At 36.1% G+C, this 24,249-nt stretch overlaps 1 protein-coding gene across 1 annotated transcript in view; it reads left to right on the top strand.

Annotated features, from left to right (window-relative positions):
• The window catches only part of LOC117429433 (WD repeat-containing protein 72-like), a 65,807-nt gene that overhangs the window by 1,225 nt on the left and 40,333 nt on the right, over window positions 1-24,249 (top strand). The window contains exons 2-13 of the mRNA XM_058998729.1: window positions 3,236-3,401; window positions 5,134-5,240; window positions 5,994-6,072; window positions 6,528-6,702; window positions 7,001-7,077; window positions 7,734-7,853; window positions 9,149-9,294; window positions 9,727-9,820; window positions 9,950-10,091; window positions 10,444-10,677; window positions 11,737-11,957; window positions 12,528-12,723. Of these exons, the coding sequence (XP_058854712.1) occupies window positions 3,249-3,401; window positions 5,134-5,240; window positions 5,994-6,072; window positions 6,528-6,702; window positions 7,001-7,077; window positions 7,734-7,853; window positions 9,149-9,294; window positions 9,727-9,820; window positions 9,950-10,091; window positions 10,444-10,677; window positions 11,737-11,957; window positions 12,528-12,723 (1,744 nt within the window). The 5' untranslated portion in view covers window positions 3,236-3,248. The remainder of the gene's footprint in view (window positions 1-3,235; window positions 3,402-5,133; window positions 5,241-5,993; window positions 6,073-6,527; window positions 6,703-7,000; window positions 7,078-7,733; window positions 7,854-9,148; window positions 9,295-9,726; window positions 9,821-9,949; window positions 10,092-10,443; window positions 10,678-11,736; window positions 11,958-12,527; window positions 12,724-24,249) is intronic.

Below are 24,249 nucleotides of genomic sequence, written 5' to 3'. Positions count from 1 at the left end.
TAAAGTAAATTGGATCGGGTGATTTTTTTTTTTAGTTTGCTCTGTAAAGTAGACCCACAAAAAGCAGATACACATTTTTTTTTTTTTTTTTTTTTAATAATTTAGTCGTTGCCAATTAGTTTTTTTTACGCTTCTTTACACGCTGTAGACCCACCGTGCAGCCGCCTCAGAGCTACAGCGTCGGAGGACAAAGTAGCTCTGGGCAGCTTACAGGCAAGCCCGCAGACGCCCGGGCAGACTACAGGGGTCGCTGGTGCGCGGTGAGCCGAGGACACCCTGGCCGACCTAACCCTCCCTCCCCCCGGGCGACGCTCGGCCAATTGAGCGCCGCCCCCTGGCGGTCGGCTGTGGAATAGCCTGGACTCGAACTCGCGACATCCAGGCTATAGAGCGCATCCTGCACTCTCTAGCGAGCGCGTTTTACTGGATGCACCACTCGGGAGCCCCCAGATACACATTTATAACATTTCAAAAATGCGTCCAGGCAGCCACAGCATGATGACTGATAATAGAGGCACCAGAACATGTTTCAATCGCTCACCATTCAACTCTGTGTCACACTGCTGCTAGAAACAGTAAACAACAAACGTTTCCTTCATTTTGTGCAATAATTTACCATAATCACAGAGGGGGCACAATAAGGGCAAGACCACCTCCCAGCTACTGATTACATCAGGGGGTTGGAGCTGAAATTAAATTTCTCATTGCTATCTTCATCTGCCACTCAGACATTTTCTCCCAGGGACATGATTTTTTGTGTGTCCCTGGGTTTCATTTTAGGGATGATTTTGTTCTAGTGCAATCAATAAAAAATATGTTTTCATCAAAAGATACTCTGGTCTCATCAGAATTCAGGGGGGCTTCTTCAGACACTTTCTGTGACATTCAGCTAATGAAAGTGACATGCGGGCTTAAGGTAGAGCATGTTTAGAAGTGACAAAAAGGTCTCTATACATGCTACATAATTAAGGTGGAACAAACGTCCCACTATCTTAATGGCCGTTTGTTTTACCCATTTATATAAGACTGGTTGATATCTCATTTATTATCTTTTGATGTTTGCTTCAGCCAGTGGACTATCAAGAAAATTAGCTTTCGTTTCAGATTCGTCTAGTGTTAAAATAAAGACTGAAGTACCCATCAAGTGCCCCTAGTATGTGGCACTACAAGCTTATGTTTATGTAGCACAGGTCTTTGTTTCTCAATTGTTAAGATTATCAGTAACATTACCAGATCTTGAGAACTGTTGATGCACTCCCCTTTAATCTTGCTGTATTCAGAACAATGGTGCTTTACTGCCCTGGTGTGGGGAAACTGAATTGCTGCAGCTTTTGGCTATAAGCGCTGTTCAGCATTTACATCTTTAGTTAGAATTATAGTCTGGTTCATAACATTCTTTGCCAACACCTTTGGATTCAACACTATATATATATATATATATATATATATATATATATATATATATATATATATATATATATATGAAAGGATTTCGACTTTTAAGCTTTAATCTGACGAACGACATCATCCCCATGAATGGTGTCTCTAATACAGCGACCGAAGGGACTGGGTAAAATAGTTGTTTCTAAGTTAGGGAGATCCTCAGTGCTATATGGAGTGGTGGCCTTATGCAATGTTACACACTACAGTATTTTCTATAGTGTTGCACACACAAGAGTGAGAGGTAACCATTTATTTCAGTACAATGAGCATTAGCCTAATGATGCATTTTAAATAAAAACATGAACAAAAAAAAACACATTTAACACTGTCCAATAATATGTATATTTTATGTTCAATGGACCAGTGGACCACAGTTGTTTCTTTCTGGGTCTTTGGCCTTGATCACTACAGTACTGTAAGGGTTTGGACATTCTCGTTGGTCATGACGCCATTGTCAGGATCTCTTAAGGCTTTATCTTCTAGGTGATTTAGGTGATACAACATACTTGAATGCTAATATGTTAAGAATGAGCCTGGACAACACTGAGGTCTATTGCATTCTTCTGAGGGCCATTAAGTAAGTCAATGCCTTTGGCTGACTTTGTTTCTAGGACAGGTCCCTGTTTTCATTTTTTTTCCTGGTATAAGAGCAGGGTCTAATCCATTTGCTGATCTGGTCATGTGATCACATGGTCATTCTAGCGTGATGCAAGGAACTTTCATCATCAAAGTTTGCTTTTTCACCTTTCCCTTTCTATTTCTCAAAGCTATGGCCAATATGACATGTTCTTCAGTCCTGAATTTATCATTAAAACTCCAAAACAAATCATAATCTTAAACTTTTGCTAAAAAACTGAAAATCTTTCATCTACACAATGGAAGACCAGAAAAATTCAAAACAGAGCCCTGACCTCAATACAGTTTGCTTCTATAACTTGTCTTTATAAAAGAATAAGATTAACGAGGCAGGAGTTTTGGCAGGAATGTGCCATCTATATAAATTATCACGTTTGCAGAGTAAGAGTGTTAGAGTGTTTTCTCATTATAAAAGGGAAGCTAGATGGAAATGGATTTAAGCACTTTAGACAGGATAATTTGACCCTATTCAGAATGACAGATTAAAAAGGCAGTTTAAAATGATGGCCTGTTTATTGTTGTTGTGGGAATTACAAAAGTGAAAAGATGGTTAAGAAACATCCGTTTCCGAAACCCCTTTTCAAAGGTTGTTCCTGCACGAATGTTGCTGCATTAGTTGAAATATTCAGGGTGATGTTCTGTGAATTTTTTTCAGAGAAGTGTAAATAAGGAGTCATTCTTAAACGTAGCTGGCATGCTCTTTCGGTCAGCTTTCTTTGTATCTGGAAACACTACCCAAAACAAAATGTGGTTGAGATTAATTAGTATTTTATGCAGAATGAAGGAGATATTTCCATTGCCAGCAGTCGAAAGTGACTGAAGTCACTCATATCAGGGCAGAAGCAGAATGAAAGTCCAGGACCTTGTCATATGAACTTGTGGATGCATCAAGTCGCCCTCACTAATATACAAATCTTTACTAATATCCACTCAGAAGACAGTCAAAACACCTTTCTGTTAATATTAAGCAAGGTCATAACTGTGCAATTTGACATATTAACAGTGGAAAACCTTATGTCCTATAAAGTAACAACAGTACAGTTTTATATAATGCTGTAATAACATGTTTTATGATCTAGTATTGCTGTAGCCTATTTGTAACATTAATATACATCTAGTAGTGTGTATAACATCCCTAATATGTTCATTGTTTTAGGTTGTGGATAGAAATGGAGAGCTCAGTGCAGTCCCTGGCAGCGTGGGGCAGAAGGGCACCATCTCACTCTATCACAGGCATAATGATCACAGATGATCAACAGACCATTGTAACTGGAAGCCAAGAGGGTCAGCTTTGTCTGTGGAGTCTTTCCAGTGATTTAAAGGTTTGATTATTTTAATGTATTTTTTTTATTTATTTATTATATCTTAAATAAGGTTTCTGGTTTCAAGTTTGTGTTGATAAAACACACCAAAACAAACAGCAACATCAAACAAGTGTTTATCCTTTAAACAGAAGAACACTGGACAGTTCTGCATAGTCTGTGTTCACTAATCCAGTCCAGCTGCAGGTGTAGTTTACTGTATTTTGGTGTAATAGATGCACAGTGTGCACTGCTATTACCGTTTGTATTTATTTTTGTTTGTTTGTTATTTGAGAAGTTGTCAGGTTGCCCCAACACCAGAAGGGTAGTAATTTTTAGGCAAAAAATAAACCATAAAATATTTACTGTGTGGGTTTTTTAGCCGATCAGTATATGTTCCATATTAATTTTTACCAAATTAAAAATAGAGAATTTATCAAGATTCTACAGTTTTTATCTAGTAGCTAAATTGGTAATTGATTGAATGGTTTTGATATGAATTGTAGTATTAACTAATACACGTTTTTAATGATTCTATGAATCTAACAAAACAGCTGCCAGTTGTAACATCTTTTCAGTATTGCAGTAGCAGGCCATACAAGATATTTTACCTGTGTTGTTCTGAATTTAAAAATAACCACGATGAGCATGCAACATTTGTATACAATAATTTCCCATCTTCACTAGCCTCCAGAGAGAGTAGTACAAGGGTATATAAAGGTGGTTACTTTTCTCCCTTCTGATACACCCTCATATTTAAGAAATTTGTACCAGTGTACAAATTCTTCAGATACAGTACATGGTCTTCACTGGTATGGCACAGTCTCTTTACTGTCAGCTATAATACCGTTTTTGGACACCAGGCAACATATTTGTGGTTGTGTTTAATTAATAACTCTAGCCTCTTCCCATTGATCATTTGAGTAGTCTATGTTCTTATGAGGTTTTTCTGACCAGATTGTGGCTCTGTTGTATGGGTAATTGTATGTAAAAATAATGTGATATCTTGTAACAATTGTAAGTCTCCCTGGATAAGGGCGTCTGCTCATAAATAAATAAATAATAATAATAATAATAATAATAATAATAATAATAATAATAATAATAATAATAATAATAATTGCTCATATCACTTATTAATATAACAATACTAAAACAACACAAATATTAAGGCCATTATAAAAAATAGCCAAAAGAAAAAGAAAATGAAATAGAGATATGTCTATGCCTTCTTACGGCTGCATTAAGATTCACACCCTGCTATGGTCTCCCTGGGTGAGAGGGTGTGAGGCCCCTGATAGAGCTTCCCCTTCCATGGGAACTGCCACTGACAACCAGACAGCTGACATGTATCATTAACAGATAGTGAACCTGAATAACTTCCACTGTAAAGCTAACATTTAAAAGTTGAATCACTATTTGATGACATTTACCTTGCTATGAAAAGTACACATTTTATTTCAGTTCAAAAATATTAATAGTTGGAAAATAAATAAACCAATCTTGGCTTGCAGACCAGAGTTTACTCTTGCAAGTATTACCACCTAATACACACAATGTACACAGTACTGGACACTACAGAACTACAAAGAGCTGCATCACTTGAATCTTTTTAATTGTTGATGCTAGGTGAATAAAATTCAAAGAAGAAAGGGGAAAAAATGGTCTGTCTTTCTATATGCTTACTCTATTGACTTTGAGACCTCAAAACCATCTGTTACTGAGTGTAAAATACACTTGTGTGTTTCACTAGATCTCACCAAGAGCCCTTCTGTTTGGTCACACTGCCTCTATTACTTGTGTGGCAAAAGCAAGAGACTTTGAGAAGAAACCATATGTGGTCAGTGCCGCCAGCAATGGGTAAGTCGAAAAAGTCTTAATAGGAAGTGGACCATATACTGTATAAACTAAGGTTTGCCTAAATTCACATACAGATTTAAAACAAGGTCTGCATTATACTGAAGCATGGCACATGTAAATAAAATCACTGTGAAGTATGGCAGAAGATGGCTTTCCCTGCTAAAGCACAGTGAGGAGTGGTCAGCTGCAAAATGACTCAAGCTTTTAGAGAAGGGAATTGTAACATTCCAAATATACAAATATAAAAATATTCCATTTGGAGCAATTGCATTCCAACTCTATGACATCAGTAATCCACAAGGTGGCAGTATCTATTGTTCCCAGTCACCAAGCAGCAGCTCGGTTCAAAAGATTGACAGGAGAAGATGCACACAAGATACATTATTGTGTAGTTTACTTGGGATGAAATGAACCATTTTCAATAGCATGTCACTCCCAGCAAATGATAGTTGGGGTGACACATTGACAAGCCATAATAGCAGTATCCCTACAATTTGTTGTAGGCAAAATGGTGGGTAACAACTATGCCTTAAACTGAGGTTTGCTGCTAGGCAGCGGGGTGTAATTACCCGCCCCTGCTAGAAACAGACATGTCATCCCTCCGTTTAATGGCTACAGCATTTTCTTGCCCATCTGTAACAATAAGCCATATAAGTGGACAGTTGCAGCAATACAGAGAAAACATGGTGGCACCAGATTATTTCAGCCAATGTAATGAAAATGACTAAGAGTAATATTGGGGTGTGTTTGCAGGGAGATGAGCCTTTGGAATGTCAGAAGTGGGCAGTGTGTGGAGAACACAAAGATGACCTTTACTCATACCTCTATCTGTGTAAGTGTCTCAGGCATTATTTCTGAGCAATGCTGCAAATTGGCCAGCTTTCATGCGACAGTAAATATATAGTTTATATATGTATTGCAATTGAGCTATACATTAAAGAGGTGACTCTTAAAAAATAGATTAAGAAGTATTATGTTTGAGAGAGATTTTGTTTCTTTATTCCACTAAACATTTGTGGTTATTTCAAGAATAATATGCTAATAATATTAACCAAGATACACTAACAAGGATTGGAAAAAGTATATACTGGAGTGTACATGTACAGAAATTAGGTTACAGTATTCCCTCACTAAGACACCAGCCTATAAATCACCACAGGTGTTATACCAGATTTCAGCAGAAAACGTAAATTATTCAGACCTCCGTCATGTATCTAAATGTAAAGCCCTAGTGAGTGTTCTAGAACTGGAAGGCCATTCAGAACGTGCGTCTCCTTCTCTGTCCAGTATTACTACTCTTCATTCCGCATGGAGGAAGATGGATGGCTCCTGTGCATCGGAGAGTATCAGGATGTTCTGGTCATTGATGCTCGGGTGCTGGAAGTGCTTCATACATTTATCTCTTCTGAGTCTCCTGACTGGATCAGCTCAATGTGTATTGTCCACTCACCTCGGATCCAAGGTATCAAACAGTTCGGAGGTTAAAACACATAACTAACTGTTAATGTGCTGTGTTATATTTCAGCTGTCACTACTGGACACATCAGAAAAACACATTAAATAAATGAATTAGCAACATGCAATAAATCATCTTTTATATCAATAATGATCCTGGAAAAACAGAAAGTCATTTAAATGAAAATCTGAACACCAAATATAATGAATCCGTTAAACCTTTTTAGGAAGCAATAGTAAGTGCGTTAGTTGTTCTCTTTAGAGGAAGATTTTTAATCTTAACTGTGATGATTTTCTTTTTATAGAGGACTCTTTAGTGGTTGTATCAGTTACTGGAGTTTTGAAAGTCTGGAACTTATCCTCTTCCGTAAAGAGTGTGCAGGTTAGTATGCATAAAAACATAAGAAAAGCAGAGAAAAGGGCTTCATTCATTCATTAATTCTTTTCTCAACTTACTGTACTTTACTCAGCTTATATTCATAATATTGATCTGCTGTCTGTGTTAGAGAACAAAGGTATGCAATATTTAATGTTAATAAGGATATCTTGCCAGCAGCAGTCATTACTGATACTGGAGATGTTCAGTTTATAAATAACACGACATGTTAATGAACTGTACAGCTATGGCCAAATGTTTAGCATTACTCTATAGAATTAACTAATTTTACTTCATAAAGTCAAATGAAACCTGCTGAATAATGTTACGTTAACATATTGAATCACATACCGCTTTGTCTAACATGAACTACTGTACTACTATTATGGCTTCGGGTAGACTTTTAGCATGTCATGTTATATTTTCTTTGATTACATGATGTTAAATAAAATATCAAAATTATGTTTATTGTTAGTTTTTTTTTTTTTTTTTTTTTTTTAATTATGTCTTAATCCTAAAATTCTAGGTGATGCAAAACTTTTGGCCATAGCTGTACTGTATACCTGCCTCTTAAGTGGTGGAAAAAACTCTCTTCCAAATGTAGTGTATTGCATAACCGCATATAAACCGCATATCATTTCTGTCTTTCATTTTTCTTTTAGGAAAAGCAGCTTATCTTTGAAACAGAATCCAAGAGTCTCCAGTGCTTAATGTGTCAAACTATCCGCTTTTGCAAGTACACAGAACGATTGCTGTTGGTAGTATGTTCAGATTCCTGGAAGGTACAGGGATAATAAGTAGTATCAGAAGATAATGATACATGTGTTTTTTAAACTGCTGAACTGCCTAGCCACTTTTAAAAACGATCAGTTAGTCTTTTCTCTCTGCTTTTTTTCAACCTTTCTTCACGAACAAAGAAAGATTATGCATCACACTTCCTCTTCCCATTGTGAACGCTGTTCACTTTGTTAAAATGGGATCAATCAGTTAAAAACTGGAGTTTAAAAGCACTCAGGTTAACTTGAGACTGCTGCCTTGAACACAGGACACATGCTCAAATATAAGCCAGCAAATTCGGGTGAAGTGTGCTTTTGTGTTCACTTTGTAATGGTTTTTAAATGGCTACAGCATAGCGCCAGCTTCGAAATAGCACCAAAGGTTATCACTAAATATACAGATGAGTAGCTTAATGAGCTGACGCTTGCGCGAAATGAATTATAGGTGGCAGCTATTTAACATGAATAATTTAGAAAATATAATGTAGCAGAATCTTTGCAGGAAACAATTACAGAACAAAAAAAGCTCTAATTGTATCTCTTATAAGATGCAAGATGATATATTACTTAAATATATTATCAGTTATAAAATGTACTGCATCAGCAACAGCAAATATCCTGAGTAGTAATTGTAGCAAGTGCATATTTATGGTTAGATGCTCCTAAAAATGAATAGCTAACATCCTTTAAAAAGTTGTTGACAAAATTAAAGAAATACATTGGAACACTTATAACACTGAAACCTGTCCCCTTTTCCGAATACAATGAAACATAGTACAGTCAAAGCAATAGTATTCAGCATCCATGTTATAAATGGGCATAATCAGTAGATTTGACAAATAAAATCAACATAAAGTATGTATGTTGATGATTTGTGCTGAAAAAATGCCTGGTTCTTCCTGGTAATAATTCTACTATTTTTATTTTTTATTTTAAATATTAAAACATATATGCACAACATTATGGGCCATATTCAGAAAGCATTTACTACTGTGCTATGTTTGCACCATTTTTGTGAAACCAAGTGCAAAACAAACTGCAAATGTTACATAAACTAGAGCTAAGCTGCATGCAGGAGCCCTTAACTTAACATGCTGAGTTCTTTATTTGAAACATTTTAAAATCTGCATTTTGGTTTATATATTCTATAGAGAAATGGGCATGTAACTTGTTGTGGACTGGTCTTGTATCATCAATACGTTTGCTTTTTGAAAACTAGTTTAATAAACAATTATCAGTATTAAAACAATCTAGCATTGCAATCTAGTATTTTGCAACAATAGTTATTATCATTTTTTTAGGTGTACGACTATTGTGATTTCTCCTTGCTGTGCATGGAATTGAGTAAAACTGGACAGGGCTTTACTGGTGGGGAACTGCTGCCAGCTAACAGACTCCTAGTCTGGACAGAGGATGGACACAGTTACATCTACCAGCTGTCTGACAGGTGGGCTTATATGGGGGAAACCCTGGAAAAGTGCAGGTACAAAATGAACTTTGGGAGGTTTATTAAAGGAAATCACACCATGTCACACATGATCAAAAGGCTGAACAAAACCACTGTGGCGCTTGAAGATTTGTCTCGAGTTCGGTAGCACTAGTCCTTTGTGTGGAGCAGCGGGAGATGGAGAAATAAGATTATCCATGCAGAACTTGGCAGCTGGGACTGTTTCTTTTAAATAACCGGCCATTAGAAATTACATTCTACCAATTCCAAGTTATTAGCATGAAGATTAAAAGAAACGGCATCCTGAGCATAATCCTATAACATGCTAGGCATGGCTTTATGTAAATATAAGAGCTTTTTCATTAAATGATTCGAATTTAATGACTCTGTTAATGCAGGCTGTGATGGACTAATGTTGTTCTGTTTATACAGGGGTCTTTTAAAACATGTTATCTATCCCCCCTGTGAAAGTTCAGCCAGTGAGACGGTTTCACCACGTATGCTGTGCTGCACTTCAGATTGCAAGGTATATTAACAAGTGGATTAAAACACAGAATTTACATGTCTACTTTGGCAGATTCTGTATTCAAAGTGTATGCTTTCTAGATAATGTTGTATACCTTTCATTACAAATTAGTTTACTTATATATTTTAGATTTCCCATCCTGTACTGGGCTTTATAAGCGAAAGAAAGGAACCTTTCTATAAAATTCTATTCTCTGGTGATGAATCTGGAAGAATAACCTTATGGCACATCCCTGATGTCCCCATTGTAAATTCTGATGGATCCCCAAAAGGTATGAGTTATATACTATGATACTATTACTATACTATTTTTATGGTAATCACAGGTAAAGGGTTACTGTTATGTTACAAATGTGTTGTCCTATTGTAATCTCAAAGAATAGTACTCGTGCAGCTAAACCGGTGCTATTAAATTGCAGTATACATTGGGCTACTGTTCGTGTTAAAGTACTACTGGTTCATTTTTATATTGTGTGGTTTAGAGAGTACAGCAATAACGTAAAGCAAATCGTCCCCCCATTATACATTGAAGTACCCTATTTTACAGTTCTGATAATGCTTGATTGGTCGTTTCATTTCATAGTTTTGTTTAAAGGGAATTCCGTTTATTTTTCTGTGTTTTAGAAATTCAAGTGGCCGTAACCTGCAGTCTGGCTGAGTCTTTTAAACAACACGTGTCTGAAGAGATCGTCGGCCCTCTCAGTTGTCCTGGGGATGAGTCCCCAGCCATCACTGTCAGTGTTTATATCCCTAACAACGATCAACTGGTGTGTGGATGCGAAGATGGAAAAATAATAGTAATGGCAGCTTTACGTGTAGCCAGAGCAAAGCTGCTTGAGGACCGCTCTCAATTAAGAGGTGATTGTTGTGCTTTGCTCCCCACGCCATGTCATCACCTCAAGCACTCTCTGTGGCAGCTCCATGACATCTAAGAAAGGACCTTTTAGAATTGGCTATGCTGCAGTCTGAAGTAGGAAAAGTTAATTAAATACAGGATGGCTGTCTTATCATGAGAAATGCTGTCCTAGTGTATGATCGAGTGTTAAATGCATATCATAACATGGCTTAGTGGCATTCATTCTGCATAGCTTACAGACTCCACCAACCTGGATTAAACGTAAGAACTGAATTACCCTTACACTTCCAGAAGAGGGGATCCTACATCCCTGTGGCAGGGTTAAAAGGAACAGTCCATTGGGAAAGCAATAGGGGGTTCAGGAAAGCTCATTGTGTCCATCTGCTCTGTCATTTTTCCAATGATTGACTGATGAGGAAAGCCTTAAAATGACAGTTGCAGGTTTACTGCAAGCATATCTAGCTTTGATTCCCGAAACCATATAATGCCGTACAGTGTTACTGCATTTGTTCTGCATTCAATGTTTTATTCAATGCAGTCCATGTTCTTGTGGTTTTATTGTTAAAATAACAGTTGAAATAACCTAGTAGTGACATTGCAGATGTGACATAAAACTGACATAATTTCTAGTGTTTTCTTTTACATTTTTTTTTTATTTTATTATACATGCAAAACTACATCATATGCTGATAATTAATCCTAATCAACATTTGTTTCATATGAAATAAAAAATAAAATGTCAGTACATTTTGGGAGATAACCTATAACTAGGAAAATTGAGAACAGCAATTTCTAATTATGTTTGTGCTGAAAGCACATAATACAGCTAACATAATACAGCTAACCTATGCTTTAATTGAATTCTTAGTCCAAAAAGAGCTGTTCATTTCAGCAATATTTGACCTCTAATAGTATTTTAAAAGGTACAATGTGATAGTTCTGCTGTTATTGTAGTATTGGTCTTTTTCGTGGAATTTGGAAAATCTTTCCAGTTATTGTTTGACTGAAACAGCAGCAGCAATCAATAGCATCGTGTCACTCTTCACACTTTTCCATTTTAGACTGGCTCTCTCACAAGACTGTCCAAGGCCACAGTGGAAGAGTTACTTGTCTGCTTTACCCGTACAATAAATCTGTGAGCTTCAATCCAAGCTGGCTGGTCTCAGGTGGTCAAGACTCGTGTGTAGTCTGGTGGGATGTGTTTACAGGAGAGATTTTGCACAAATTTACACTACAAGCTGGTCCGGTGGTGAACCTTTCAGTACCTCCGGAAGAATGTATAGTAAGTTTCTTTAAAACAATAAAAGGATGACAATTTTATATAAAGGGAGATTCGAAGCAAGTAAGGTAGGACATTTTGGCAAGTATCAAAATTATCCATGGCACATTGCCTGTGTTAAAGGTGGAACAAAAGAAATGTTTTGCTTCCCCAAGCTCCAGTACAGCATACACTTTTAAAGCCTTGTGGTGCTCTATGAATTAACAGAAGCTTGTCTTTTTAACAGTGAAATGAAATTAATTATTAAATCAAATTCAAATCTTAGGTAGTTTCGCTGTTCTACAGCTGAATATTTAGAATATGTATGGATTGTTTACCTCCTCACAGAAATAATAAATAAATAATGTAAATTGGTACAAAATAAACATCACACGCCCCAGCTATTTCTATCTGAGGAAAAATATTGATGGCTCCAATGCTACATTCCTTGACACGAGTCAATGTTTTAAAATAGGAATTGTAAACATGATTTAGGAAGAATTTAATTGATAACGGCTAAAGAAAGAGACAGAAGTGTTAAAGCTAATTAATTGCTGTTGATGTTTGTATGTATTTATTTATGTATTCATTCAGCCCAAAGTACACCAGAGTGTTTGCTGTTTAGCAAGTGACCAGTCAATAGCACTCCTAAATCTCCAGGAGCGAGCCTGTATCATCCATGCCAGGAAACATCTGTTCTCTGTGAAGATCATTAAATGGCGACCTGTTGAAGACTTCCTCGTGGTTGGCTGTGAAGATGGGTCAGTGTATGTCTGGGAGATCGAGTCAGGTACGCACACCCTCTGTTTTACAACAGTACTGTATATGGTTAATCGTTTAACTAATTAAGCATTCCTGTGAGGGGAGTATATATGCAGTTGTCATGCCTGCCCCAATACAACCACTACTTCAACTGCTAATGCCTTATAAACCATTATAGATGTCAGCTTCCTATTTTCACTGCCACACTGTTTTAATATCAGTGATGCAGACAACGTGTTTTGAGATACTGGCTTACTGGTATTGTTCAGTACAAATGAACCATTTATCGAACACATTGTTTTAACCACTGGCCATAATAATGGTACAAAATAAAAATGAAAAAATAATCTTTGTCTAATAATCTGGTGGCCGGTTTAGTGCATAGAAAAAGTAATGACTAAAGAAAGACCACTATGGATAACCTCTGTTAGAAATGATTAAGACTCCATGCTTTTTCAGCTCTCAGCTTTCTTAAGTGCAAAACGACTGCCTGTTGCCCCAATTTGTGAGGAATTTGCTTTGTGATATGAACACATGTTTACTCAGGATTAAAAACTACCATATGTTAACCTAATGTCTAAGAGCAGATCAGTGTTTGTCTGTTAAACCAAAATGCATGTTATTGATGGCTGTTTGGGTTACTTTTCACTGCCTCTAAATTGATAATGGACTGCAGATTTTATACTGAAGAGCACTCTAAATCCTGGATATCTGAAAGGTATCATATTAATTGAGCTGTTCTTTATATCCTCTGGCAGTTAATATATACACGCACATGGTCTTGCTGAGTTATCTTTACATATCATTAGTTCATCTTAAGAAGTCAGAATATTAGGTGAGAATTCCGCCCTCCAGTTCACATATTTCAGAAACAAGAGAAAACGGACCAACAAACAAACATACTTGCTTGTGATTACACCAGACCCCGATTGTTGACCTGCGTATGTGCAGTTTTTTTTGTTTGTTTGTTTTTTATGGGATAAGCCCTCACTCTGTACAGTATACAGTATACAGTAAACTATGAAGGGATTTTTTTTTTTTATGTATACCTTTTTAATAGGATCATCTGAAATAAGAAGGATCTGCACACAGGTATCTGAATAATAACATTTTGGAGTAAAGTGTCTTTCTGCTCTATGATCGCTTTATAGATGAATATCACATTAAGGAAAGCAGAATTTATGTTTCTAAACTTTTAGTGTGATGACAATTACAATTAAAAAAGGACTGTTGTATGGGGTTTGCAATCCTATATTCTGGCTTCTGTTGCTAGTTATTCTATTGCTTTCTGTAAATCAGCCTTACCTGTAGAATCCTAAATGCTTGGACTGAACAGCCTCAATCTATTCAATGTACAGGAGGCTGTGTGGTTCAGTGGTTAAAGAAAAGGGCTTGTAACCAGAAGGTCCCCGGTTCAAATCTCGGCTCAGCCACTGACTCATTGTGTGACCCTGAGCAAGTCACTTAACCTCCTTGTGCTCCGTCTTTCGGGTGAGACGTAATTGTAAGTGACTCTGCAGCTGATGCATAGTTCACACACCCGAGTCTCTGTAAGTCGCCTTGGATAAAGGCGTCTGCTAAATAAACAAATAATAATAATAATAACAATGTGACATTGTGACCTTTCACCTCTGCAATCCCCATCTACTCAACATGTATATGTACAGGGAGGAGGCGAGGCTGGCAAAGCTGAGAGGTTACTTAGGATTCTCCAAGCTCAAAGCAAGTTTAAAGCCAGGTAAAGGCTGACATAGAGAACAATTGTAATAACTCAGAATTGGGCAACAGAACCACTCAGAAAGATTGCAAACTCCATAAAATAGTTCAATGTGCAAAAGCAATAAAAATGATATTTGAAACTACTTACTCTTTGAGCTTTTAAGGTCCTGATTGTAAATAAATTAACACTGTTCTAAGTCTTGTCCTGCCAAGCCGAGATGCTGAGCTGACATTGCATTAAATAGGAATGAAAGATATTTCTAGAAGCTATAAATAAAAACATTAGCTCCATCTATTTAATTATTAACAAGCGGGAAATTTACTTCCCACCCATCCTCCAATTATATCATTACATTCTGCCTTGTGCAGCACACTTACATTCTGCCTTGTGCAGCACACTTACATTCTGCCTTGTGCAGCACACTTACATTCTGCCTTGTGCAGCACACTTACATTCTGCCTTGTGCAGCACACTTAGCAGCCACCCTGTTTCTCTCCAGCTGATGATTACTAATGTTGGAAGTTAATTAATTGCTAGGCATTTGTTTTTACAAATCTATTAGGTTTCTTTATAATAAAACCTTACAACCTTACAACCTTCTGAAATCAACTAGTCATATTTAGGTGCTGGTGCAAGTGTCTTGGAGAGTGCTGGTAATTGAGTATATGAAAGTAGCTTTACTGTCCTCACCACTCTTTTTAATATGTTTGTAGTCCGAGTCTTGGGGCTTTGAGAAGTTTTGAAACTGCAAGCTCGGGTCCTTGTTATCAGAAGTTGCCCTTTCTCTGATGTAAGAGACCGTCTCCATGGCTACCAGTAGAAGCATTTTAAAGTATTACTGAACTTCATCTGTGGATGCAACTGGTGGCCATAGAGACAATCTTACCAGATTAGGGAATCTTAGGGAAAGTTCTGGCAATTTCGAAACAGCCAGGATGCGACAGGCTTATTCTCTATTCACAATACCAAAGTAATGCGCTCAACATGAATGTTAATCGTCAGTGCTTCACTATATATTAGTTGTGCATTATTTAGACAGTGTGAAAAGGGAACCATCATTTAATTGGTATAACATTATTATACCATACTGTGTAGTATGTTATTATGTTCTTGATAGAGAACCAAGGCTTCTCATGCATGCACATTATACATAGGATGTGTGTTATACATAGGGTGTGTGTTATATTTAATACATTACTGTATTAAAACTTATAATATATGCTAGACAAACAATACAGTTAGCCTCACCAGCATCAAACTGAATTCCAAATATTGAACCTGTGCAAATGTTAACTGGACATTTTAAGGTGTGGAACGTTGAAGGAGTCATTGGGAGAGTTTCAGGGGGTTCGGTTTTGTCATTGTTATGAATGGAAGAAATTAAGAAATGCAGTTCTCTGACTGGATACACGTTGACACCCATAATAAACATCCATTTAAAGTTAATAAAGTAGCTCCTTTCTTTCAGATACATAAGTGTCAAAAAAGTAATTTGATGGAAGAATTAAATGTAAACTAGATGCATTTTTTTACATTTTCAGTTTTTATTTCTTTTTTTGGTAAAAAAAAAAAAAAAAAAAAAAAAAGATCCTCAGTAAAGGACAATGCACTACACACACTATGTTAGCTGCTTGGTCGAATCGATAACATTGTAAAGCCTAAATGTGCACAAGGTCACTGTGAGCCTAAGTGAGGACTATGAAAGAATGAATTTGTCTTCTCTTTTGATCATCAGTTTTGCTATTTGACAGAAATTCGAGGTCAGTATGCTGCAGCGTTCACTTATAATTTATAACCAATGTCAAAGTGGTTTGGCTTTCTTTAACTTTCATTAGTTTTTGTCTCTAATCTTGGTTGTGTTTTTGTCATTTTAAGACTGTGAGGTTCTGATTTCCTATGATTAGGGTTGAACCCCTAATCAGCTGTGTTTTTTTTTTTTTTTTTTTTACAGATTGCACTGGTTACAGTAATACGTTCTTCTTACACTCTGAAATAGTCCAACAGGGATATGTATCCCTAGCAGGAGATACCAATACATATCTGTATTCTGTAATGTTTTATTATCAAAAATATAAGTAATACAATCATATATAAGTCTGTTAAGAAATCCAGTGCAATGATTTAAGAGTATGCTTGGACACACTTTATCATATACCCCCCACCACACAGAATGACACAATTTGGACAACTGTTGATTTTCAAGGGCCTGATATTACTAGAAACCCATGTTTATCGCAATACTGCACTATTTTTGTCTGTGAGTGGCACTCTGCTTTCTGATTGCCCTTGACCTTAATAAAATAATTTATTAGGATCTGTTCCGAGCTGACGTAGCTCCAGAGCTTTCCTTCATTTGAAATTACAGTCAACCTGATAGATAGTCATTAGGTGGAACAGTATTTCATTCAAAACCTTCATGTGTGTTTTCAAATACTTACAGAAATGAACTCTGTACTATTCTCACTGATAAATAACATTTGATATTATTATGATTAGCTCTCCTAATTCCTGTATTATAATAATGTAACATTTCTGAATAATCAAGCTGGCTCTGCGCTCACGTAAAACAAAATGTCACTTTTTATAAATATATATATATATATATATATATATATATATATAGAGAGAGAGAGAGAGAGAGAGCTACATTGAGTCAATTGATCTGTAGAAGGTTTCTGTGTTTTTTCTTTGCATTCTTGGCGTTCTTGTTTGCTTCTAAATGTCTAACCCTGGTTTTATATATTGTTCGAAAGCAATACATGTGCTTTGTATTACTTTTTTGTATCTTACTCTAAAAAAATGTTGTTTTAAAAAGAACAGATAATAGTTTGATGTCCTTGATTGTCATTTCAGTTTACTTTCATCTTTTAGTTAGCTTGTGCATAGCTAATTTTTTGTATACTTTTGTGCAAACTAAATGGCTTTATTGTAGCTTTTTGTCAAAGATACTGATGATTAAATTTTTCTCATAATAGAAATCGAGAACCTGTTATATACGTATCTAGGAACATTATAATAAAAAAGTATAAAATAAATAACACAGGTGTGCAATGGGACTAATGTTTGATTATTACATAAAACATATAGTTAAGTATAATTTGCTTAATGCTATCACGATAATGTTATTGGTATAACATTATTTCTTCCGGTTCCTTATCATCCCACATCCTGTGATCGACTTGTAAATGTCAATATGATAATGTTTCATTTAAAACCTAAATCTGTTTGACATGAAGTATTATTTCCTGAACTGTTTGGATCCATACTGTGTGCATACTTGTTTAAGGCTCATTTGCTGCAATCACACAATCTGCGCAGAAGGTTTGTTGTTTGCAGAGATTTCCTTGCTGTTAGTCCAGTGTATCTCAGCCAGCTGCTGCTACAGAAGAATAACAGAACCGGTTCACTTAGGCATGCAGTGGTACTCAGGGATATCCTTGCACATTATGTTTTCCAATACGAGATGTACAGTCAAACCTGTACAACCCAGCGTCGCTTGAGATCGGAAAATTGTGCTGGATTAGACAGTGTGCCGGATTATAGAGTTACTGTAAAAAATGTAACACTATACCTAAAAAAAAAAAAAATGTTGAAAGATAACCCTTTTTGAATGCTTTAAAAAAATGTTATTACTGTACATGCACAGTATAATAAACACAACAATGCCTCACCCAAATCTTTACCTGTTGTTAGCACAAGCTAACCCCATGTTTGTACTGTACCTGCATGTGAGATTCAGGTGCTTTCTGCTGGTATTCAGGTTTTCTCTGTGTTGATTTTAAGTAGGCATCTTTTCTTTTCAGAATGTTTGAAACAGTATGTTTTTTTAATTTTTCTCTTTACTCTTTTTGTGTTGGTTTTCTTAAACATTCAGCTTTTTTTAAGCGCACATTTTCTTTCAAGAGATAGCTTGTTGTGCAGACGTTTAGACATGTATTTGCTGTTCATCAATTGCATAATTCATAAAGCCGCTGGCGGGTTTTAAACTTTGAAAAAAAAAACATGTGACCCGGTGCCGCATTACACAGTGAGATTTACATTTATTTTAGGGAGAAGAGATTTAAAAATCATGCCGGATTCCAGAATAGACAAGTTCTGGATTGTAAAGGGGTATCAGTCCATTAATTTCAATAGGGATCTGGTTAGGACCCAGAAATCATGCTGAATTATACAGAATGCCAGTTGGTAGAGGAGCTGGATTAGACAGGTTTTACTGTATAATAAAACTATAATTTTAAACTTTTACAACTTTATGTACACAGCAGTTAGCCACCCCAGTAAAAAGACCACCTCACAATTAAGGCCACCTTCAATATTAAGACCACCCCTGTATTCAGTATTAAGGCAGTCCAAAATGTAGGGAGCCACTGTTAAATAAGCTCTCTAATAAAACCAACATGCTGTAAACTACAGTAACTAACCCTCTGAAAACAGGGCTCCCCCTTTATACCGCTGTAGTTGGGAGCCATAGTTAAGAGACCATGCTATTTGTGTTCAGCCTTATAGCGAGAATACTACTGTTAGTGTAAAGGCATTATGGGGGCAAATGGGAGCCATGAACATACCGCCTTATAATCTGTTCCGCAGTATAAAGGGCAACCTTATAAAGGGGGAGCACTGTAATTTGGTCAGTTTATTTAGATTAAGAAATAAAAAATCACATTCGAACTAAAACAGTAAACCAGAACCGTTTGCAAGATGGCCACGTCTTGTGGGACCCTTGGCTGCCCTCATTAGCGAGATTTCACTGCATCAATACATGTTGCAATAACCATTATATTATGGTATTCTATAAATGGCAGACTGAAACGATATTTCCCAGTATCGTTCCTTCTGGATGGATTTTTGCATGGCATCATGCTGGGCACAATGCCAAACTAATATCAGAGTTAAAGGAGGACCCATTAAGGGTTTCTACTTCATAGCCAAAACAAAAATAATACTAAAATCAGCATCATAAGAAATGAGGACAAATAATTAGAATATGCAGTCCTGCATATCCCCCTTCAGTTACTGTCAGTATTTAATTCAAGAAATGGCTTGTGTCCACTCCCTGCCAGTATAATATGCAGTATTTGGTGGTAAAAGTGATTGGTCTATTGTTATACTGTACAGTGGTTTGTTTCCAGGAGTGCATAAACAATCTAAATTGCAATATTTTCAATATGTACATGATTTCATAAACATTAAGCACACTGATTTAAAGCCAACACTTTCCAGTTTAAAACATGGCATTTACAACACTGTACAATAAAGCTGAGTATGTGAATCAATAAGAAAACCTGATTTATAGTCAGCTTTTATGTATTGCACCCAGTTAGGAGGAAATCAATCAGTGAACCATATGTTGTCTGTATTCTGAGAACTACGTGGAAACTTTCATGAAGATTACAGTATTTACCCTGCCTGCTTGGATTTTTGTATTTTAACTGTGGCCAAACAGATTACAGCAACAAATAACAAATACACATTGACTAAAAGAGACTAATGAGAATTCATTAAATGCCACATGTTTGTTTCCTTGTACAGTCTGTATGTAATTATTATAAATTATTATTATTATCAGGCTCTGCTAAAATAGCAATCTAAAAGTGGATTGTTGAAAGAGGGTGTGCGTTGAAGAGTCTGCACAAGGAGTGATGTTTAGAGATCATGGCTCAGAGGCTCCGTCTAGATTTATGAAAAAACTCTGAAAAAAAGCTCTGTGATATCTCACTTTGAGTAGTACACTGAGGCATTTCAGACCCATTGGAAATAGCCCTTGAGCCATCTATGGCCAGTGGAACTCCCATATATTCCCATATATTTATAAAGCAAACAGCACCCATAGGTTTAACCAGTTTAACCAGTTTCAGTTTAGCATAGTTGAATGCAGTCACAAGCTTCTTGATCGCTCACACTCATATTAATCAGCATACTGCACATAACAGCTATTATATATATATATATATATATATATATATATATATATATATATATATATATATATATATATATATATACTCCAACTGTGTATTTCATTTGTGTTGATGACGTGGGAACAAATACAATCCGCCTCCACAGGAAAAGGGGCCCAACACATTACTGAGGAGTGCTCCTAATTCACTGTCCAGGAAGTGTTGTGTCAGTAAACTAGAGCACACAATTAGTTTTCTGTTTTTGCCCCAAGCTGAGGACTTCTAATTAAATGTTGCTGCCAGTAGGCAAGATTTCTACAATTACTGTAGCAGACCTGTAAGCTCTCTCCAGCACAAGGAAATGTGAACATAATATTGCAGATCAATGGTGTCAGAGTGACCCTATTATTGATGTATTTCTTTTCATTTCTTTAAATAGTGAAATAAATTCGCTGAATTATTAGTTACTGCTGCTTAGTATGGGGTTGTAGATAGAGTTTTGTTAGGGCTACATGCTGCTCAAGCAATAATAATGAAAGCGAGGCGATCTTAACAAACGCAAATTTTTGTTTGGGGAGGGGTTCTTATATAATTAGTTCTGCACAATCATAATTCCATCATTTTGACACCTTTGTCCTTGCAAATTTGAGAGATTTACGGTCTCTATCAGTATCTCCCTCTCTGCTTTTCTCCAGGTCATCGGTCAGCATTATATTTGAGTGGGTGAGTGTGGCCCTGCTGATAAATCCTGTGGTTGCCTTTTATGTGCCTGAGGCTGTACTGAAGCTAGGGTCAAGGTCGGAGTGGTCACTGCTCCTTCTGAATGCGTTCTCTATAGCCTAAAGGTTTGGCTGCAAAGATCATTAGAGGGCTTATTAATCTGACTTGAAACCTCTGTTTAGATCTACAGCATAAAAAACCTTTTTGTGGGGCAGTATTTCTGAAGCCTACAGAATTTCCCCAGTCGCCGAATTGAAAATAAAATCTATAACCCAGATTCATGTTTTAAATTATTATTTTTTTAATTCAGTTTCATTGTTTTCTTGTGTTTACTCCCGATTTTTCTAGTAAACGAACTGTTACCTTGTGGGTGTCTTGTCCTAGTCGGGTGTAAGATGCAGAAACATGGTTTTCTTCTGGAAAGGCACTCTAGGTCGATATGTATGTAGGATTGTTTTTTCTAGTCAGACAATGAACTTGGTGATAAATGATAGCTGCTTAATCAGGCCAAGAGACCAGTCACAATGATTGACTGATTGACTGTTGCTTAATCCTGCCTGTCTTCCTTCAGTTAAACTTTTAAAGTGCTATCAGGGATTTCACATATTATCAGACAATATGCAACACACACACATACAAAAGCAATGCTATCCCAAACAAAGACAAGCATATCATACCAAAATGCTCACCAAGACTTCCAGGTTTTTACATTTCCAGTCACATTTGAAGATGTTAATAGGCTATTAAAAGATGTCTGACTCAAATGCAAGGGTTTACATGAATACTTTTAAGGCTGTCTTTAAGGTTTTCTTTCTATTGTGAGATAAACCTATAGAAAAGTCGAGTAGACAAATATTTAAGTTAATACTTTCACCAGTGTCTGTGGTATTTCCCATATAGTGCCTTCTTTTTAGTGTACTAGCTGAAACTATGACCTAAGTCAAGACAGTGGTGCTGATTGGTCTATTATGGTTTGTGTTCAAAAGCAATGTAAAATGGTGCAATGCACTGCATGCACAGCTCAAAAGATTCATGAAACTAGCAGGATTTATCATTGTAGCAGCTTCAATCCAGCACACCTAGTTCCTGCCCCCCTGAATCAAGATGACGTTTGAAACCCAAGAGCTATCGTTTAGTAACTGTATTAAAAAAAATAATAATAAGTTGAAGTAGAGAGAAAAAAAAGAAAATCAATGATAATCTGTCATTTTTGGTAGAACACATTTCTTATTGTGTTTTATAACAGATTTGCTTCTATATATATGGCCACAGAAGCACAGCGTGTGTCATTGTTAATTACGGGACTTATTAAAAAGAGAGCTAAAATGTCTGCCTAAAATTCGACAGAAGCTTGTTGGTGTTTTTGTACTGTTTCTGTGGTGTGTGTTTTGTGCTCACTAACCTCAGCGTCAGTTCCCTTGCTTGCAGTGAATAATTGATATGGTTGTCTGGCTGTGTAAATTTGATTGTGACATAGTTCAATAACTATTTAGTGATGTAGAGTAGTAAAAGTACTGGAGCTTGTGTAAATCCCTGAGAGTCAGAGTGAAAAGCAATGTCACCTTTTATCCAGGTTGTTGCCTCCCTCAATGGAAAGCCCATCTCATAATAAGTGGTGATTATCAGCACTTCTTCAGCATACACTGCGCAGCTTGTCTGAAATGATTGTGTTTCTGTTTGGCAAATCAAAGATTTACTGAACCCAGTGAATGAAACATAAGTATCAAAATAGATCTCAAGAGTGGCAGATCTAAGTTAAAATAATATGGCACAAACTTGAATGAATTTGATTTCAAAATGCTGAATCAGAAAATGATCAGATAAAAACCATCCATGAATCCAGCGTATAGACCTCACAAAAATAACATTTACAGTACAAACGCACACAATCTTTAAACAGCTTTATTTTGACTGTTCATTAGCTCAAATACTGTAACCTAAACTGCTGAGTTCATAGACATAAATATTCAATGAATTAATATTCACTGTTTATCCATGTGCTGTTTTAACAGTCTTAAAACAATCTTCTTTCTGTCTCCGTTGATATACTACTATAACATCATTTAAACAATGTGTTTTATGCTGTACAAATACCAACAACTGCTATGTGTCTCTTGTAACACTAGAGGACAGCAAACAGAATACAGATGGATTAAAACACCTGTTAATTATTTCATTATACTGTAGCTGGATCTATATCGATATTTTAGCTGAAGGAGGTTTATGAGCTGTTGTACATCTTTATGGGTCTCTGAAGCAAAAAGCTTCTTTTATAAAACCCGAAGAGCTGTACAAAGTAAATTTGATTTCAGTGAAGGCTTTGAAGCAACCGACATTTTTCATCATTAGCTGTGTAGATGAAAAGACTATTGACATATGTGTCTGGGATTTAAATATGTTTTTTATTTTTTTATTTAATAAAACTCACTCAAATGATTTTGATGTTGGGTCAAAGAAAGCCAGGTTGAAGGACATATTTCCCTCCCTCTCAATACCAGATTTCGTTTTTATAACATTGCTTTTAAGACTGCGTTTATTGAAAAAAGCATTGATTTTTAAGCTTTATATTACAACATTTTGTTTAAAGATAAAAAAAATAATAACTGTTAAGGTGTAGAATACTTTTAACCATTCAACTGAATTTCCGAGTTATTTCAAGAATATTTGTATAATCTGTTTGAAATAAATACAATTAAATACAGTTTCAATGCTAGACTGCTGTTGCTGTTGTTTTTAGCAGTTTCGAGATTATGTATTACACAACTTTAAACTTTGGGCCATCTGGTTTTGCAAATGTATAGTAAAAATAAAACCATTGAGAATTGCCCTGGTGCAATCACCACTGTCCTCCTTGACTCCTGTGTTACCCATTCACATTATATAGGTCTTATGATATCAATAAAATAATACCAATATAATTTACTGAATTTTAAATGTCAGTAGGGACCAACATTGATTATGCTGAAGACTTGACTTGGAACATACCAAGGAATGAATAAGGACTTACAAGCTATTAAAGTTACACATTATTTCAAATGTTTCTGTCATTACATTATTACATTGTATTGCCTAAACTGTGACTGGGTTAGGGGGACTATGTCAGTAAGTTTCCTAAAGGTTGTTGCTTTCTTTCACAATAAAGCAAACTACACTGTCAGAGCAACATCAAATCAAACCATTCTTCTATTGAATTTCTGATTTATTTGATGACAAAGAG

This window comes from Acipenser ruthenus, chromosome 24 (genome assembly GCF_902713425.1).
Source record: "Acipenser ruthenus chromosome 24, fAciRut3.2 maternal haplotype, whole genome shotgun sequence".
NCBI classification, from domain to species: Eukaryota; Metazoa; Chordata; class Actinopteri; order Acipenseriformes; family Acipenseridae; genus Acipenser; species Acipenser ruthenus.
This window is presented reverse-complemented; position numbering and strand designations above follow the sequence as displayed.